The sequence below is a fragment of the Eleutherodactylus coqui genome, chromosome 3, assembly GCF_035609145.1.
Source record: "Eleutherodactylus coqui strain aEleCoq1 chromosome 3, aEleCoq1.hap1, whole genome shotgun sequence".
Taxonomy (NCBI): domain Eukaryota; kingdom Metazoa; phylum Chordata; class Amphibia; order Anura; family Eleutherodactylidae; genus Eleutherodactylus; species Eleutherodactylus coqui.
In genome coordinates this window covers 30,950,987-30,971,268 of record NC_089839.1, presented here as the reverse complement: position 1 = coordinate 30,971,268, position 20,282 = coordinate 30,950,987, and the positions used below count along the sequence as shown (strand labels likewise).

Below are 20,282 nucleotides of genomic sequence, written 5' to 3'. Positions count from 1 at the left end.
CACTAAAACTTTTTTTTTGTATTAACCTCTTAATATTGCATGTAGTATATTTATGTCATGGAGGTTTGGGGTTTGTATGGAGGGGGATCAGAGGTTGATCCCGTTCCATACAATGCGGGTGCTGGCTGTTTCTCACAGCTGACACCCGCCGGCAATAGCTTAGATCAGCACCCACGCTCATCACAGCTGTTAACCCTTTAAATGCCATTGTCAACTCTGACAGCGGCATTTAAATGCCCCAATCAATGTCCGAAGGTCCATACTACAGGAAAGATCAAACCATCAGAAGTTCTTGTATCCTATGGGGACTGAAAAAATGTAAAATCAGTTTAAAAAGTTTTATTAACTATTTAAAAAAATATTAAGGCAATAAAAGTTAAAAAGAAAAAAAACCTTTTGCCATAAAAAAAAAAATCTAAATAAAAAAACTCAAACACATATTTCAAAAATATCTCCCATCACTTCTGTGAAGTAGCAATCCTCCAGTGTGGCTTTCAGCTGCCTTGGTGGATCGGCAAGTGTTTCCCATTGTCTTCCCATGGGGACTCTCGCATCGTACTTGCGTGCACATCGCACTTCGTGCGCTGTTTTCTTGTCCCATTGAAAAAAATGGGCGAGGTGTTTTGAGGAACGTGCAAAGATAGAGGTCATATTCGTACGAGATTTGCAAATCTCATGAGAGTTTGTCGGCCGTGTAAAAGCGAGCTAAGGCTGGATTCAGACGAACGTATATCGGCTGGGTTTTCACGCCCAGCCAATATACGTCGTCTCTCTCTGCAAGGGTGGGGCCCTGGAAGAGCCAGGAGCAGGAACTGAGCTCCCACCCCCTCTCCGCCCCTCACCACTATTTGCAATGGGGAGAGGTGGGATTAGGGCAGGGCTAATTTGGGGAACTTAGCCCCACCCCAATCCCACCTCCTTTCATTGCAAATAGTGCAGAAAAGGGCGGAGAGGGGGTGGAGAGGAGGCAGAGAGGGGCCGGAGCTCAGTTCCTGCTCCTGGCTCTTCAATCCTCCCCCCCCCTGCAGATGAGGACACCGTATATCGGCTCGGCATGAGAACCGAGCCGATATACGTTTGTCTGAATCCAGCCTAACTCTTAAATTTTCCATCAGCATCGCTGCATAGTGGCTCATTTTTTGTGCAACAAGTATTTTTGAATGGCACCAATATTACATTTTACAATGATTAATAACTTCAGAAGAGTCGGTGATCCGGGGATTATTTCGATTGACAGACTGGAGTCAGGAAGGAATTTTTTCCCCTAAATGGGGAAAATTGGCTTCTACCTGTTTTTTTTTTTGCCTTCCTCTGGATCAACATTGGAGGGTAACAGGCTGAACTGGATGAACATATGTCTATTTCCAGCCTTACATACTATGTTACCACTCTGGGGTACATGTAATGCATTTTATAACTTTTATACATTTTTTAGGAGAAATTGAAAAAATAATCCGAAATCTCGCCACTGTTTTTTCTTTTTACCTTTTTTAGATGGTGTTCACCATGTGACATATATGACATGATAATGTTATTCTTTGGATTAGTCTGATTACAGCAATGTCAATTTTTTTTTTTTTTTACTATTTTCGTACAATGAAAATACTTTTAAAAAAGTTGTTTCTCTTTTCTCTCCAGGGGCGGATTGGCCATAGGTTCCACTAGGAGAAATCCCAGTAGGTAGTCAGACTGATAATCTCATGCAAGTTCTGTTTGCGCCCGACACGGACAGAACTTGCACGGAAAATGAATCCATTAATTAGAATGGGTTAATTCACACATGCAATTTTTTCACTTGGCCACCCACAACATGGGGCAATTTTTAGATTTTTTTCCAGAGCCACTTTAAGTTCCCAATCTGCCGCTGTTCACTATTTTCCAAGAGCCACAACATTTTTATTTTTCCACCAACAAAGAGGGGTAGAAGCTGAGGAGGGAGTTTAGGAGAGGTAGAAGCTGAGAAAGAGGTAGAACCTGAGCGGGAACAGTAATAAAAGAGAGAGTTTAGGAGGCAATAGAAGCTAAGGAATGGGTAGAAGTTGAGGCACGACTTTAGAAGGGGTATAAACTGAGGAGCTGAGGAGTGAGCATAGGAAGGATAGAAACCGAGGAGGAATTGAAGTTGTGGTGGAGCAGAAACCAAGAAAGGGGTAGCATCTAAGAAGGGGTAGAAGCTGAGGAATGGGTAAAAGTTGAAGAGGGAGCTAAGAAGGGATAGAAGCTGAGGAGGAGTAGAAGCTGTAGAAAATGAGGAGGGAGCTTAGGAAGGGTAGAAAATGATGGGGGATGAAAATTGAGAAATGAATAAAAGCTGAGGAGGAGTAGAAGTTAAGGAGGGAGCTTAGGAGGGGCTAAAAACTAAGGAGGAGTAGACGCTATGGAGTGGCCCGTCTTGAGCCCGTAATCAGACTCCTCCATCATGGAGTACATCTCATCTTCTGCACCAGGTTTTTCTCAGGATTTGGACATCACCAGATTCGGGATGACCGACCCTTTAATCTTCTGATTCTGATGAGATGTTTTTCGGATGTTGGATGGTGCGATGCTGATCATCGTTAACCTTCTGGTCAGTTGATGATGTTGGTCACGTCCCATTAACTCCTCAATGAACAATGTCCGTTTTGTGCACTTAGATAAATGTCTCATGATCCATAAAGCTCAGAAGGAAGTCATTAGAATTAGTAACCTTACTTTGGATGGAGTTCTCAGAAAACACGCCCTGTCATTATGTGGAACCACTTATGCATAGCCTGCGCTTCCTTTTGTCACCACTCATTGGTTATCTGGAAGTCATCCTCACCATCTCCAAAATGCGCTTTGAGGATGTCCTTTCAGAAGTTGGAGTTTTTGGGAAATTCCAGATTTTGTCTCTGATGATTCTCTGCCTTCCGAGAGTCATCCTCCCCCTCCACTTCTTACTGCACATCTTCATCTCAGCTGTGCCACCCCATCACTGTACCATTCCCAACCACAGGAACCCAGGAAACCTCAGCCAGGAAGACCTTCTGCTTATTAACATCCCTCAAGAACCTGATGGCACCTTCAGCTCTTGCAAGATGTTCTCTGAGCCCCAGCCTCATCTTCTCCTGAACAGATCCCAAGGGGTGAACAGGTCCCAGGTGCAGAGCTGTGATCAGGGATGGGAATATGACCACTCCACATTCTCCTCCACCACCGTCACACAGGTAGGACCAACTGAAAATGCAAACTCTCTAATTAGAGAAATGTTCCATTCAACTACTTGGGTCTTCAAATAAGTCCAATGTAATGTGGTCATCATCAGCTGTCATGTTTAGGACACTGGGTCAGGTGAGACCATCTAATAGGCATGAGGAGACTTAAAAGGCCATACTCTTGTGGGAAATTTGTTGTGTAAATGGGAGATGTTACAATGCCTCAGCAGCGCCACCTATTAGATGGCAGCTTTTCTGCAAGTCAATGTCTGACCTTTTAAGAGGCCTTGCAACATGACTGGGAATATAAGCCAGAACCCTTTAAATGGTCATCTATAGTTGTCATGTTTAGGACAATGTAATGTGTTTTTTAGCAGTTGTCACATTTAAGACAGTCTAATATGGTCATCAGCTATTGTCACCTTTAGCAAACTGTAATGTGGTCATTTTGGGGGCAGATATTTATTTTTGTCTCTCACATGTTTGACTCGTGTGCTGATATTATTATTATGAGTCTGACTCTGCCCATAGACATTAGATGGATTGTACTTGTATAGAACGTTGATCCATACCCGAGGTACCGAGATTTGGGGTGTGACATGAGGGGCCCTTTAAGTTATTGTATCAGTGGAATGGGGTGATCACCTATAAAGACTCTTCTTGTGACTCTTGTTACAGTGGGATCTGGTGTGTGACAAAAAGTGGATGAACCAGGCAGCGGCCACCTTCTTCTTCATGGGTCTAACAATCGGATCTCTTTTTTGTGGGTTCCTATCAGACAGGTGAGCTGCAACCACTATGCATGTTAATGAGGTTATGTAATATGTACACCTGTACTGTGATGTCATGTTATCTGTATGCCTGTACTGTAGCATCATGTGATCTGTATACCTGTGCAACACCCCAGAGGGGTGACCCTGGGCACCTGGCTAACGTAAAGAGCAGGGAGGGAGAAGTGCTGTCTCGTCATGGTGGCACTTAGTGGTCTCAGAGGGATAACACGTAGCCAAGGCCAGAGCAGGATCAGGCCAGCTTCAACACTCCTTTGGCAAGGAGTGCCAATAAAGGGGATAAGGGGAGTTGTAGTAGATATCACTCATGACGCCACTGTTCCCACACACCGTTATTCTATGCGGCGGAGTAATAAACACGGCGACTTGGGTGTAGTACCTCGGGTCCCTAGGAACATTTTACTTGGAGAATTAACTTGTATAAACAGGTAATGCAGGTACAATTCACTTTAATTAGTTACAGGCTATAACTCAGAGGTAGGGAGGATACACTGGATAAATATGGCCCTACAGTCCACGTTATCTGTATGTCACCGGTCCTAGATTGGGAGCACTCCAGAGGAGGAAGGGGGTAGGGATCACTCCGCATACACTCTGGTAAAACAATTATTCAGGAAGGCTTAGCCAATATACACCCCGCACAGCAGATGCGTGGGTTTCTCACTAGAGTACCTCTGTGCGGTGATCCTAATGACGGACGGCCGCACAAGAAAAGCCTGTGGTGTGAATGGGTACCTGTTCTCAGAAAAGTTGGGTAGTGCGCTCTCTCTCTCTCTGTTGCTGGGATTCACTCCTCTCGCATCCACACTCCAAACACTGCAGGATATCGCTCCTCTTTCTCCATCTTCACCTACATGGAAGCTGAAGGTGCTTCCATGTGGCTCTGTGTTAGCACTCTGTAAGAGGAAAGATGGAAGACCCTTCCCACTCTCAAACACTCATATTTATCCCCTCACTTAGACCACATGACAAGACAAACTGATACATTTACAGGCATGCAATGATTTTATTACAGTTAACCTCTCAAGCGCCACAGCTGTGCAACTCACACATGGGATAAAACAAGACAAGCTTTACACAGTGCATCTACATAGGACAAAACATTTATGGAGGGGACCAAGATGGTGTTCTGGGCCACTACACCTGTACTGCAATGTCATGTGAGCTGTACATCTGTACTGTGATATCATGTGATCTGTACACCTGTACTGTGACATCCTAAGAGCTGCACCCCTGTACTGTGTTGTCATGTGACCTGTATAGTGATATGTTATATCATGTGATCTATACACCTGGATCTGGAACAGTGTGAAACCATACTGGGTCTCCTCCTTCATAGATGGTCGAGATTAAGTCCATGGTCATCGCTGAGTTCGGTTTCATGTATAGGGACATGGCCGGGACATTAATCATCTAGTCTTGTGTACTGTAGGCCCTCCATGTTGTGTGTTAGGGGAACCTCCACATGTTCATTCCTTCTCCTGACCTCCATTGGATGATACGGGGGGCTGGTTATCTCTGACCAGTGTCTCTGTAGGGTCCACCCCACATCCTCAACCAGTCCTTACATCTACCTGCAGGAGTTCCAGTCCTCGTGTAACATTGAGGGGCCCCATTACAGAGATCCACAATTGGGCCCCACCTACCCTGGCTTCAGCCTCAGACTATGATACATGAACATTCATGGCTCCTGCAGGTCTGGAGTCACAGGAAGTGTAAATTTAGGGTGGTTTCACACGGGTGATAAAATCGAGCAATTTTTGCACAATGCAAGAGTGAGTCAAGAAGCGGAATTACGAAAGCAATGATTTTCATTGGTTTTACTTCCTCTTAGCAATGTTTTGATTCGCAGCAAAATATGTTGGCACTATACAAATAACAATTATTATTATTATTTTCACTGATGCGGGCATTCTCTATCTTTCTGCAATGTGCGATTTATAATCTCCCATGTTTCCCTATGGAGCCTCCTTTTTATCGCATCGCAATGCACAAACTTGCATTGTGATGCGATTTTAACATTAGAAAGTCTTATTGACTTTTGCGCTAAAAAATGACGCAATGTTATCATGCGATTTTATTGCGGATGGCAGCGATGCAATGCAAGATTGTTCTGCCGCCCTTTTCTCGCCATCTTTTGAACGATAATCGTTATGTGTAAATGTGCACCCATCGTGCATTTACCGTGCACTTTTCGCCCATCGCTGACTTCAGGTCCGCATGAAATCCTCGGCCCTCAGGACGGTAACATAAGACGGACCGCACGCTGAGTTCTCCGCGGGCACCACTGACAACAGCTGATAACATTCTTTAACAGCTACTATCCCACTGGAGAACAATAGCGATTTATTTAGAGAACAGACCACCCACTGTTCTCTAAATACATGCACATGAAGTACTAAAGGGCTGATTATCCCATTAGTACCTATGCAAAATGATCACTCAAAACTGTCAGTTTCTGATGAATTTTGAGCGATCATCTGTGTGTAAATGCACCTTTAGTTGTATCGTCTCCTTCAATGGAAGTCTTTAAACAGAGGCTGGACAGACATCCGTCTGGGATGATTTAGTGAATCCTGTACTTTGCATAGGGTTGGACCCAATGACCCTGAAGGTTCCTTCCAACCATTCTATGATTCCTCTGGGGAAGCTGCATGACATCCAATATGGCAAACGTATTGCTCCACAGCTGTAGAGACTTTAAGTCAGGTCTCCATACTTGCTGCATCTGTGGTTCGGCAGTCCGAACGTGAGGGGTAGTTTGTGGTAATAGCGGCGTTGGCTCTGCGGTTTCTCCTCATGAAAGGCAGCGACTGACAGTGTAAATAAATAAGGTCTCTAGTTTGGCGTTTCTTTGGTGGTGACACCAGCCCGTATACGGGCCTAAAACTGTTCTGGGCAAAACTAAAATGAAAATGAAAAAATAAAATAAAATGGGGGATGTAGTGTCTTCCCCTGGAAGATGGTGTAGTACTTCAGTGCAGGTGTTAAGTGGTGGGAAGGGATCTCCAGGAGTCAGGTTAAACAGTAAAACGAATAAACAATTTATTTCTTGAGGTCTTCAATTACTAAAACTAATACAGTAGCTCTTCTTTGACTTTCAAAATACATATAGGCAACACATCTGTATTACTCTGGAAGGAACCACTTCTGTACATCCTGTTCTTTCTCTCCGCAATACACTCCTCTGTTTGTACTTACACCTCCTCCTTCTCACCGCACTGTATTTTCTCCCTCCTGCTCTGGTCTTGTCCTCTCTCTGCTCTCTCCAGCTGCCAACTCCTAACTGCTCTGCTCCTGACTGAAATCAACTGACCAACCCGTGCGGAGAGCTGCTCCACCAATCACAGGCTCTCTCGCCCCTAACAGTCCTGCCATCCAATCCCTGACCTGCTACTGGGTGGTCATCAGGCCAATGAAAATGAGGAATCTGGCAACCAATAAGGTACTGAGTTAGTTGTCAGGCAGATTGCAGTAAAAGGAACCTTTTGAAGACATATACACACATTTGAATAAAAGTGACCACCAACTCTGGGCCACTACACACCTCAAGATGTAGACACATGACCGAGGCTCCTTACTGTGTACAGCTCAGCTCCAGACATTGGGGGGATCTATGAAACTGTCTAAAAGAAAAAGTTTTCCTTCTAGACAGTTTCATAAATTTGTCCCCTTGAATCCAGGAAAGAGCACAGGGGTATTCTGTAGAGGAGAAGCAGTGCCGGATCAGTGCTGTACCGTCGGTCCAGATGTGCGCCATGTTTTTGTGACTCTGCATCTTTCCTCCAGGTTTGGACGGAAGAAGATTCTGCTGGTTTCCATCCTAGTGAGTGTGGCGTTCGGGGTGATGTCTGCGGTTTCCGATTCCTACATCATGTTCTCCATCTGTCGGTTGATCTGCGGTGTTGGTCTCATGGGGATGACACTGATCTCCATCACTTTGGGTGCGTTCATTTACTTTGTGTGGGACAGAATACAAGGCAACGTCAACGGGATGAGAAATCAGGTGGCGCAATTTCTACCCCAAGCGCTGGGTCGGTACAGTTTCACTTGGTCTTCTTGGAAAATGGTCATGGCCTCATAAATAGTATAAATGGTGCAGTAGACACATTACAGTACAGACCTATGCTCAACCTCAGATAGGTGGACGCAATGTTTGGGGACTCCATGCAGACTCGGAGGTAGGTCAATGAGCTCAGGAGCTCTGCTCATAGGGTTGGGCACAGAGGGACCACTACAACCCTAAGGGCACCAACTCGGAGGCTGCCACTAGTCCTCATATCCATGCAGACTGCAGCCATGTTCTCCGGTCAGGACACCATCTGCATGAAGTCTGTATGTTCTCCCTGTGTATCACTGAGTCATATTCTTTCTGCCTTACTGTCCTGATCACTTTCCTGTCCCCACAGCCTTGGAGTGGACGGACGTCTCCCATCGCACCTTCTGCGGCACCATCAGTAGTCTGTCGTGGACGGCCGGGTACATGTTACTAGCCTTGCTGGCTTACCTGATAAGGGATTGGCGTTGGCTCCTGCTGGCCACCACCTCACCGTGTCTGCTCGCTATTGCCACCTGGTGGTGAGTAGGTGGGACTACTGTGCACATATGGAAAATGATCATTTCCCTGCAGAGCAGCAGAAGCACAGGAGGTCTTAGAGAGGAACAAAGGTAGAAACATTTGATAGGTTGGATTTCTCTGCGGGGAGGGGGGCAGATAATAAACATCGGATATATCCACCCCCTTCCTTTGCAAACAGTCCCACTGTGCACCTTCCATTATACATACATTATGTCATGATATCACACTCTGTAGGTGGGTCCCAGAATCGGCTCGTTGGCTCCTCACCAAACAAGATGCGGCTGCGGCTCACAAATACCTGTCCAGGTGCGCAGCGATGAACGGGAGGCCGGGGTTCATCCAGAGGATTTCACCTGAGGTAAAAACCCCAAACGCAGCGGTGTGGCCACCATCAGGGCCCATTCACACTGGGGTATTTTCTGCCTGTATTAAATCTGTATTTTTTTACGAACTAAATACAGAAAGCATACAGACCCATTGAATTAAATAGTTGCCTTCAGAAGTATGTTTTTTACGGGGATCAATGTTGTGCGCAAGGAAAAAAAAAAAAAAAAAATCGCACAACGTCCATATTCATAGTTTTCACAGACCCAAATTGCATACGCCTGTGTGAATAAGCCCTTAGAGGAAGATGACGCAACTGCTTTAGGGCCCGACTGTGAACTCCTCCTGCTTCCCTACATAGAGTCACAGCAGTGTTCTACAGTCAACACTAGGGGGAGCACACAGCATAGGCATAACTAGAGATTCATTCAGCCTCATAGCAGCTGCATACAATACATCCATACCCTAAGAGCTCCCCCTAGTGGTGACTGCAGGTAGAATGTTATAATATAATTCTATGGTTTCTGAATAATCCTGTCTGCTGTGAGCTCCTCTTAGTGGTGACTGCAGGTAGAATGTTATAATATAATTCTATGGTTTCTGAATAATCCTGTCTGCTGTGAGCTCCCCCTAGTGGTGACTGCAGGTACAATGTTATAATATAATTCTATGGTTTCTGAATACTCCTGTCTGCTGTGAGCTCCTCCTAGTGGTGACTGCAGGTAGAATATTATAATATAACTCCCAGAGAGCTTTGTAATACTGTGTGCTATGAGCTTCCCTTTAGTGGTGACTGCAAGTTGAATGTTATAATGTGTCTCTATAGCTTCCTACTCACAACCGAGCACAATATCGGAACGTGCGATGTCCCCGTGGATGCGAGGTGTTTTTGTGTCAAAGCGCCTCCCATCACTTCAGTACAGTTGTGATCCACCGTCACACCAAACTGTTTCCCATTGTCTTCAATGGGAAGCCTCGCAGGCCGTGAAATGTGTTTTCTGGCACCATTGAGAACAATGGGAGAGGTGTTCCAAGGGAACGCCAAAACATAGGACATGCCCCCATTTTTTCCTGCACTTCGATGGGATGGGGGGGGGGGAGGAATCGCTCATGTAGCATATAAGACTCCATTCAAAAGAATGGGATTCATATTCATGCAAGATTGGTGCATCTCGTAATGCACAAATCTCACACAATTTTATTAGCCGTGTGAAAGCGGCCTTAGAGCTCATTCACACAACCGTATCCGTAAAATGCTACGGGAGTCCCGCATCGTTAAACCAGTCTGTGTGAGCCAGCAGAGACTGCGTTTGACAGTGAGAGCACAGTGCATGACGCGTATCTCACGCAACGCGGGCTCATGCGCAGTGTGACTCTCATATTTTTTAAAATGTCCCCGCTCTGTTTTATAGCGGGGTTGCATATGAATCACCGGCCATAAGCAATGTGTATTGCATATGGACAGCGTTGCATACGCTGCCCATACAAAAGTATAGGGCTCACGCTGCAATCTTGTTCTCGCTTGTACCTATACGCAGTGTTTACACGCTAATGTGAACGGATCAATGAAAATCCATTTACTTTCATTGACTGCATTCACAAGTCTGTAATACGTGCCGAAATCACGGTCGTGCGAATGAGCCCTTAGGGAGCTGTATGCCTTTGAGTGCTGTGAGCTCCTACTAGTGGAGGCTGTACTGTATATCACTGTGTGCTGTGAGCTCCCCCTAGTGGGTGACTGGAATTAGTATGCTGTAATGTAATTTTATGCAGGCTGTATACTCCTGTGTGCTGTGAGCTCCCCCTAGTGGTGACTGCTGGTAGAAAATTATAACTCCCTGAGAACTATATAGCCTAGTGCTCTATATACAGGATTGAGGGGTATATATATGAGAAGTTGGGGTGTAGGGTATTATCTGCAGGGCGTGGGTGAGTCAGTACTGAGTGTAGGGATGTGTTTGAGTAGTCGGCATGCAGTGCATTATATACAGGGTTTAGGGGGTTTGTGAGAAGTTGGGGGTCAATGTGTCATCGACAGGGTGAAGAATTATCATCTTTCCTCTATCACTCAGGTGCTGCAGAAGACGATCTCAGTGGAGAGCAGAAAGTATAACTTCTGGGATCTGGTGCGGACCCAGCAGCTCAGAAAGAACACCCTGTGTCTGGGGATCATGTGGTAGGACACCCCTGATCATGGTAATGGGTTTATGGTGGTGGTGGAAGGAAGGTGGAGGGGGGGGGGGAGTGCAGCAGAGGGTGCGAGGTGTCCATCTGCAACGTCTAGGCATCTGGAGTGATATAATGTTGGTGTCACACTGCACCCTCCTGCAACTTTCTCAGCTGCTGTGATGGTGGCTCTGGCCTTTTTTTCACAGTCTTGGGGCAGTTGCGATAATCCAAGAATTTTACCATGAATCACATGCAATGCTGTCATTGGGGAGCCTCAGCCTCCTCACCTCTCTGACAGTCCTGTCCTTATAAGAAGCAGAGGGTTAAAGTGTTCCATACTTGCTGCCTGCGTTCCCCTCTAGTCAGTGCAGTCCTGTCCGCTACGCCATTTGCAGATATCTAGACTAGAGTACAGGTTGACTGACCGTATCAATCCTTTACTTTCTTCTAAGATATGTTCTTCAGTCTGCATGGCCTGAAGGCATTGTGTGCCTCCTGCCCATAGTATGCCAGGTTGCCATTGTGCTGGTGTCTTTTTAGTAACTTTTTGTTTAACCGCAGGTTCGGCGTGGCCTTCAGTTATTACGGCATCAGCTTTCACGTCACTGGATTCAGCATTAGTCCCTTCCTCACACACTTCATCTTTGGCGCCATAGAGATCCCAGCAAAAGTTGGCGTCTACCTCCTGCTGGATCGCATCGGGCGCAAACTGTGCCAAGGAGGGTCCCTGATTATCACTGCAGTCTGCATAGGACTTACATGCCTTATACCTCTAGGTAACCCCACTATTATCACCTGCATATATCCTCCCCACTAACACCCCTTGAATATGCCTTATGCTTTTGGGTAACCTTACTACTATGACCCCCACGTGCTTCGCTGCAGCTGCTCTAATCTCTGCTGTCATTGCTGTCAGGACATTGGCGCTCTTTGGTGGCCATCTTGGGGAAAGGCTTCTCAGAAGCGGCGTTCACTACAGCGTTCCTCTTCACGGCTGAGCTATATCCGACCGTCGTCAGGTGTGTGACCTCCATGTTATTCCTGTGATTGTGGAGCTGTTACAGCTTATAGTGGAGAGTTTCCCACATCCCCAACCATGAGGAGCAGGAGAGGGATGAGTTGTGTATTTTGGGTCATTGGGGCGCCCTTGTCGGATGATGAGAATAATGTCAACCTTGTGTCAATGGGGACCTGTCATGACTTTTGAGCACCATAAACTACATTTGGCTGAAAGGTCAGGGAATGGGTTGTCCCAGGAGTGATGTTTTATACTCACCGGGTGGCACTGTTGCCCCTTCTCCACCCATTCTGGTCATACCAGTAGTACTCCCCTCACCTCCCAGTTCTTCACACCATCAACTCAGCCTTTCTTCCGATGCCCGACGGCAGTGCCGCTGGTCATGTGAGGCAAAGTGGCATCACCTGACCAGCAGCATGCTGTTTACTAGAGGCCTCCAGGTTCCAGCAAATAGGCTGTGCAGGGGGGGAGCGGAGCGCTGCTGTATCCGCTGAGTCGGGGCATAAGTAAAGGCTCAGGGGCCCTGATACCAAAGGTGAACTGGGGCCCCCCCTCTATCTGTATCTGTATCCGTACCCCTACCTAAACCATGCTGCACAGAGACATAACTTGAAGCTTCTGGGCCCCAATGCAAAACCTGTAACAGGGCCCCCAACTATAATGCTTTATTCATAGTACTGGGCTCCCTATATGGAGAAGAGAGGCCTTATGGGCCCCCTAAGGCTCCTGGGCCCGGGTGCAACCGCATCCCCTGCACCCTCTATAGTTACGCCCCTACGCTGAGTCAAATTTTCCGCAATTCTGCAGCATTTCTGATCCGTGTGAACAGACCCTAACCCCCTTCCCGCTCCAGGACAAATATTTACGTCCTGGAGCGTCAGGGTATGTATGAAGAGAGGTTATGGGGCAACCTCTCTTCATACAGCGCAGGCATCAGCTGTTTATTACAGCTGACACCCGCGGGTAATAGCTGCAATCGTCCGCGTGGCCGATCACGGCTATTAACCCTTTAAATGCTGCTGTCAATTCTGACAGCGGCATTTAAATCCCGTACGGACCCCCGTGATGATATCGGGGGAGCTGTGCAGGTGTCATTGCAGCCGGGGGCTTCTGAAAGGCCCCAAGGCTGCCTTAGGAGACTGCCTATCAAGCCATCCCCGCGGGGTGGCTTGATAGACTGCCTGTCAAATCGCAGTATGATGTAATGCTATAGCATTACGTCATACTGCAGGAGCGATAAAAGCATCACTAGTTGTGGTCCCCAAGGGGGGCTTAAAAGCAAAGTGAAGAAAAGATACATAAAGTTTGAAAATGAAAATGGGGGGGAAAAAGGGGCTGCTTCATTAAGGGGTTAAAGCGGTGTTATGTGATTTTCAGAACATGGTTGCCCTCATCATATATCACACAATACCAGATACATCCATGAACTGGGTGAGGGGGCGCTGTTTGTGGAAGGAGGCAGCCATGTCATTTTAGTCTCATGTCATTTAACCCCTTTTTTGCCCTTAATACCTTTTACCAAACTTATTAATTGGCTTTAAACCTGCACATACATCTTAAGGCCGGTTTCACTCGTGAGATCTGTGTGTTGCTAGACGCACAAATCACGCATGACTCTGAATCCCATTCTTTTGAATGAGGTCATATAAACGAACATTTTTTTTCGCATCGCATTGTGGTGCATGAAAAAATGTCCTATCTTTGGGCGTGCCCTCGGAACGCCTCGCTAATTGTTTTCAATGGGGTCGGGGAAAAGCCTTGGACAGCATGCGAGGTGCACGCGAGTGCGATGCGGGGTTTCCCATTGAAAACAATGGGAAAGACTTGGCGATGGCTACTTCGCTGACATCCGCTGGGCAATCACACATTCCCGAGCGCTATATCAGGCCAAGTTTCACAGCCCGATATCACGCTCACCCATGTAAAATAAGCCTAAGGGTGGGTTCACACAAGCGTGTTTTTGTGCGTGCATACGCACACACAAAAACACGCTTCTATTTGCAACAATGCATTTCCCATTGTGTGTGCACATGTCTATACATTGCAGGTGCGTGCCTGCAAAGATAGGACATGCGTGCACCATAGGGAATGCACACATTGTTTTCAATGGAGCCGCAGCTGCTGCCGGCAGCTCCAATGAAAACAATGCTCTGCCGGCACACATGCATTCTTTTTCAGGGAAGGGCTTTACATATAAGCTCTTCCCTAAAAAGAAAAATGTTAGTGTAAAAAAAAAAAAATTACTTACCTGCCCGCCGCTGCTGTGTCCCCCGCGGGGATGAAGAACACATTTGCCGCATGCGGCAGATGTTTCCTTCATCCCCAATACTTAAAAGAATTCCCTGCTGCTACATCTGCCACATCTGTGACAGATGCAGCAGAGAAATTCTTCAATTCTCTACAGCAGCTGTCACACGTCAGCGGTGGTAGAGGATTTTGCTGCCGGCAATTGATTTCAGGGAAGGGCTCTGAATATAAGCCCTTCCCTGAAAATCATGTAAAAGTGGTTTAAAAAACAAACAAAAAAATAGATACTCACCTCCCTTCAGCTGCCGGGGCTCAGCCTTGTCTTCTCCTGCTGTCCCCTGCACTGTGGTGCTGATCTATCAGTAGGCGGGGATTTAAAATCCCCTCCTGCTGAAAGAGCTGAATGTGATTGGCTGAGGTGCTCAGCCAATCACAGGCAGCTCTCGCCTGTCATTCATTCGGGGAGAGTTGCCTGTGAGTATCTATTTTTTTTTTGTTTTTTAAACCACTTTTACTTGATTTTCAGGGAAGGGCTTATATTCAAAGCCCTTCCCTGAAATCAATTGCCGGCAGCAGAATCCTCTACTGCAGCTGACATGTGTGACGTAGGGAATTGAAGAATTCCTCTGCTGCATCTGCCACAGATGTGGCAGATGTAGCAGCAGAGAATTCTTTTAACTAGCGGGGATGAAGGAAACATCTGCCGCTTGCAGATGTGTTCTTCATCCCCGCGGGGGACACAGCAGTGGCCAACAGGTAAGTAAATTGTTATTTTTATACTACTTTAAATTGGCTTTTCAGGGAAGGGCTTATGAAGCCCTTCCCTGAAAAGCCATTCACGGCTGCGGGGCTCAGCGGCGACTTCTGCCGCTGTCCCCAGCTCTGCACTGCTGTTTTGAGCCATCAGCAGCCGGGGATTTAAAAAAACCCGTTTTAAATGGTCAAAATACCAAAAATATTTTAAAAAGCCGCACATAAGAATGCAGAGATACCCATTAATGGCCCAGACAATGACAAGATTGTGCTATTTATTTCACATGGTGAAGGCCATAAAATTAATTTTAAAAAGTAATGCTAGAATTGCTACGTTTCTTTTTGTTTGCCTCGCAAAAAATATAATAAAAAGCAATCCAAGTCACATGTATCTCAAAATACTAGTAAAAACTACAACCCTTCCAGCAAAAAAACCTAACCTCACAGAGCTATACTGCCAGAAAAATAAAAGTGTTATGGGTCTTACAACACGATGAGGCAGAGTTGGTATCGCAGAACTTGTGCTGATCACGTTGCTTTTGCTAAATGGTGAACGCCATAAAAGTAAAAGCCTTAAAAATGTAATAAAAGTTATACAGTGCATTATATGTACCTCAGAGTGATGCCAATAAAATATACAACTCGTCCGAAAGATTCTCCCACTTCTAGTTGTTCTCAAACAGCTCCGTATGTTGTGCAGTGGCCCATGTTGGTACTACAACCTGAATTCTATTGAAGTGAATGGGACTCAGTCTGCAGTTCCAACCTGGGCCATTGCGCAATCAACAGAGCAGAGCTCCTTTAAGTATGTGCATCCTCCAATGTGCCGTCTTAAAGAAAATCTATGGAGTTGTTTCTACAAACTGATTGGCTGCAGTGCCCTGATAGCCATGTTGGACTTGTATGTTAACGTGAGTTGTAAATACATTTCATACACGCTTGCAGGGTGGGGACCCTGATGCTGAAGGTTTTGGTGCCTGTATCATAGAGACTACTTTCTGATCATCCGCCATTAAGAAGTTGCGTTCTGGTTTTCACAGACAGACCGGCCTTGGCTTCTGCTCCTTCATGACCAGACTGGGCAGCTCTATGGCCCCTATGGTCATCCTGCTAGAAGACTTCTGGCCGTTCCTGCCCTCGCTGGTGTTCAGCTCAATGTCCCTGCTGTCTGGTGCAGCCGCTTTCTTCTTAACCGAGACGCGTAATATCCAGTTACGAGAAACCATCCAGGAGGTGGAGCTGAACCGGTAATGTATCCAATGGAATGAGTGTCTTTCGCGTTTTCTAATCATTATAATCTAGTCAGAAGTTACATATTTTGTAAGTGAACCATTTTGTTAATTTTAAGATTCGCCGTGCAAAAACGACTAATTCTCAAGATTCATAGAAATGTCCACCGGTGGAGGCAAACCACAAATTACATCAGCCAATCCAGACTCTTGTTTTGGGACAGGTGGTACAAGAGCGCTATATGGAAGGCTGCTGTGTGGCTCTGGTGCCATTTGCAGCCTGGTGGGTATGTGATATAAAGTTGTGTCAGTCAGTATCAGGCAGAGTGACAGTCCATTATAGTATGTATAGTGTTGGTCCAGCTGGGCTAGAGGGTCCCTCCCAATAGTGCAGTTCATGCATCCTCACTTTGTGGCTACTGTAAAGTTTGTGGTGTTTGTAATTCTTCTTTTTTTATGCAGTGATCGCAATCTCGCGAAGGTGACAGAAGACGTCTCCACAGATAGGAATTGCCAAACCCAACAGAATCAGGACTGCACTCCACACCAGGAGGAGGAACCAGTGTCCCTTCAAGAAAACAACCACCTCCCCACTGACTGCTCTCTACAGGATGCTACACGTGTCATGGTGGTGAATTAATAAAACATTTGATGTTAAGTGTTCATGGTCTCTCGCTCACGACCTGAAGGTTGTGAGTTCAATCCCGGCGTGGTTCAGTTAGCCGCCTCAAGGTCGACTCAGCTTTCCATCATTCCGAGGTCGGTAAAATGAGTACCCTGATTGGTGGGGGGTAATAAATGAATTCCCTGAAAGTGCTGCGGAATAAGTTGGCGCTATATATTTATTTACAGCCCTCAGTGATACTCCACAATCATTGTACCAAGTGATATCCCCCAATCCCTGCACCCACTGATATCCTGAACCCCCCTGTCCTTGCCCCAGTGATATCCCATAATTACTGCTAGACCCCCCAGAATGCTAAGAAAAAGAGTGCAATGACATGGTAAAGCTCAACTCAGGTATCACAGGACTCCGAAGGAGCAGAACAGCATACAGCAGGACGTCACAAGGAAATATATGAGTCATGTATCAATACTGTAACATATAAAAGACATGGGAACTCACCATTAGAGGGCAGGGAGAGAGCAGGATGGTAGAACACGAGGAAGAATGATTGTAATGATGATGATGAATAGGATGACATTGGAAGTGAAGACTGAAGCAGATTATTGCAGTGCGCCAGCTGCAATCAGAAGGTCGAGCTGGGGTGATGTCACGATGTCAGCCCCAGCCCACATGAATGCAACTTCGGCGCTGGGCGCCGATGCGTGCCTGCTTCCTGTCTATCGGGAATCCTTCAGCGTTTGATGGTCCCTTCTTCTCTTCCCTGCTGTGGTGTATGGACCGATTAGTCCGTAGGTCTTCCACTAGTCAACCAAACAGTCATAATGGAAATATACTTCTTTTGGGCTCACCTCCACATGGGTGCTGATTATTTTCCTGCCTGAAGTGTCTGGTGCGGTAGAGGTTGTCTATAGCCATGTACCAGTGGAGTTTATATATCTGCTCTATATTCTTCTTTACCCTCCATCTAGGATCAGGCTAGGCTTTCCGAGGTAGAAGACGTGAGGCCGTCCTTACCAGGACAATCACCCTGCTTTTTGGCAGGGACCGCCATGCTAAAGTTGCTTAAGGATAAAGTTCCCATGTGTTGGTCCTTTATTACATGTATATATTGGTCAATTATGGACAATTAGAAAGTATTCCCATAACCGCTTTTTATAGCCAAGATAGGAAACCGCTACTATAAATTCCGTCCACTCAGCTACTAACTACAAAAACAGCCAAGCGCTTCCGAGCAGCGCTGTTTCCTTAGCCCCCATTAAAGTGAATGAGAGTTATGGAAACAATGTAGTGCAATGTGCTCTCATGCATTTCAATAAGAGCTCCGCAAACAGTGCTTGGCTGTTTCCAACAGTTGGTTGGGTTTTCCGATCTCAACCACGAAAAGTCAAGATGGGAATACCCCTTTAAGTAAATCTAAGTCTGATGCGTCGGTGATGTCTGTGAAGGGTGCTGTACTCTCACCTTGCAACAATGTAACATCAATAATGGAATGAAATAATAACCAAAAATTGACTCTGTGTTATCTCTCCCTGAACTATTTAATACTGTACATAGCAAGCCCCAGAGCTGCATTCACAATTCTGCCGTCACATCCTGCTCTGGTTGCACACAGGGCTCTGTTTCGGCTCTTCGGATATCTCTGTGCATACATTGTCCAAAGGAGTCTGTACAGCAGTAAATAAAGACAACCCTGTACTCCGTTCCACCATGTGCATGAACCTATATACATGTATCATGCTTTCTATGCACATCCACAGTGGTGTGACCCCCTCCAGGGGTCTAGGGACTAATCTGCATGTTCTTCCATCGCCAGGGATGGGGGGATAAGGAGCTCCCACTGCTTCTGTCTTGTGATGATGGGTCTGTGGTTTTGGGAATTTCATGGTGTTATTTGTGTTTCCTGTCATGTAAGAAGCTGCTGATCATACAACAGAGAAATACTACTAATCCAAAATTGGACTGCTGATAATATGGAAACCTCACACCCTATACAGATGAGGCGACCCCTAACATATAGTTGTCGCTTATATGTAACATCTGGATAATCCAGAATACTTGATGATCCAGAACCAGTGTTTAGAAGAATCCACAGAATTGTCCTCTTAAGTCGCATTACCCATGTCTCCCATCACTGCAGAGTTTATGGTCTGGCAAACTGGAGGGGGCACCGGTCGCTATTGTTCTGCAGTGTCCACCCAAAATAATAGTAACGGGCATCGAGAGAAGGTGGAGCTACTGAAGTCTTCTTTAGCACTGTATATACCAAATAGGAAGAAGCAAATATAGGCAGTGCTGTTCTCAAGCAGCCAATGCAGGGTGTGCCAGTGCTAAGGAGCCAACACAGGCCATGCCAGCGATGTGGAAAATACTTAGACACACGCTTGGCACCATCTGCAGCAGCGCCTCAGTAGAATCACCAGCCACATCAGCATCTCAGTACTGAGGCTGCGTATATCAGGTTCTCAGAAATGGCACCACATACATGAGCTATTCAGTACTGGCACTGCCAGTAGCTGCTCAGCAATGACAGCACCAACATCAGCTCCTCAGTACAAGCACCATCTACATCAGTTCCCCAGTACTGGTATCACCTACATCAGCTCTTCAGTACTGGTATCACCTACATCTGTTTTTCACTGCTGGCATCACTTACATCAGTTCCTCAGTACTGGCATCACCTACATCAGTTTTTCACTGCAGGCATCACCTACATCAGTTCTTCACTACTGGCATCACCTACATCAGTTCTTCACTACTGGCATCACCTACATCAGTTCTTCACTACAGGCATCACCTACATCAGTTCTTCACTACTGGCATCACCTACAACAGATCTTCAGTACTGGCATACGTATATCAGTCCCTTAGTACTGCCATCACCTACATCAGTTCCTCAGTGCTGGCACCACTTACATCAGCTCTTCAATACTGGCATCACCTACATCAGTTCTTCACTACTGGCATCATTTACATCAGTTCTTCACTACTGGCATACGTACATCAGTCACTTAGTACTGCCATCACCTTCATCAGTTCCTCATTACTGGCATCACCTACATCAGCTCTTCAGTGCTGGTATCACCTACATCAGTTCCTCAGTACTGGCACCACTTACATAAGTTTCTCAGTACTGGCATCACCTACATCGGATCCTCAGTGCTGGCTCCACTTACATCAGCTTTTCAGTACTGGCATCACTTACATCTGTTCCTCACTGCTGGCACCACCTACAGCTCTTCAGTACTGGCGTCATCTACATCAGCTCAATATTACTGGAATCACCTACATCAGATCTTCAGTGCTGATATCAACTATTTCAGTTCCTCAGTACTGGCATCACCTACATCAGCGCTTCAGTTCTGGCATCACTT

The 20,282-nt window shown here is 46.1% G+C and overlaps 1 protein-coding gene across 1 annotated transcript; it reads left to right on the top strand.

Annotated features, from left to right (window-relative positions):
- Positions 1 to 2,795: 2,795 nt before the first annotated feature.
- On the top strand, positions 2,796 to 16,923 carry LOC136620117 (solute carrier family 22 member 7-like). The gene is made up of 10 exons (XM_066594837.1): positions 2,796 to 3,185; positions 3,852 to 3,955; positions 7,754 to 7,908; positions 8,374 to 8,542; positions 8,778 to 8,901; positions 10,940 to 11,043; positions 11,598 to 11,812; positions 11,953 to 12,055; positions 16,095 to 16,301; positions 16,746 to 16,923. Exons 1-10 carry the CDS (start codon positions 2,811 to 2,813, stop codon positions 16,921 to 16,923), a joined length of 1,734 nt encoding a protein of 577 aa, XP_066450934.1. The 5' UTR covers positions 2,796 to 2,810.
- Positions 16,924 to 20,282: the final 3,359 nt, after the last annotated feature.

What these genes read in the sequence shown, in the direction of transcription:
- LOC136620117 (XM_066594837.1), top strand. Translation starts at nt 2,811, where the DNA reads ATGCGCTTTGAGGATGTCCTTTCAGAAGTTGGAGTTTTTGGGAAATTC. An exon ending in TGTGGGTTCCTATCAGACAG is followed by an intron (nt 3,956 to 7,753) that starts GTGAGCTGCAAC and finishes TCTTTCCTCCAG; the next exon opens with GTTTGGACGGAAGAAGATTC. An exon ending in CAGGAGGTGGAGCTGAACCG is followed by an intron (nt 16,302 to 16,745) that starts GTAATGTATCCA and finishes TTTTTTATGCAG; the next exon opens with TGATCGCAATCTCGCGAAGG.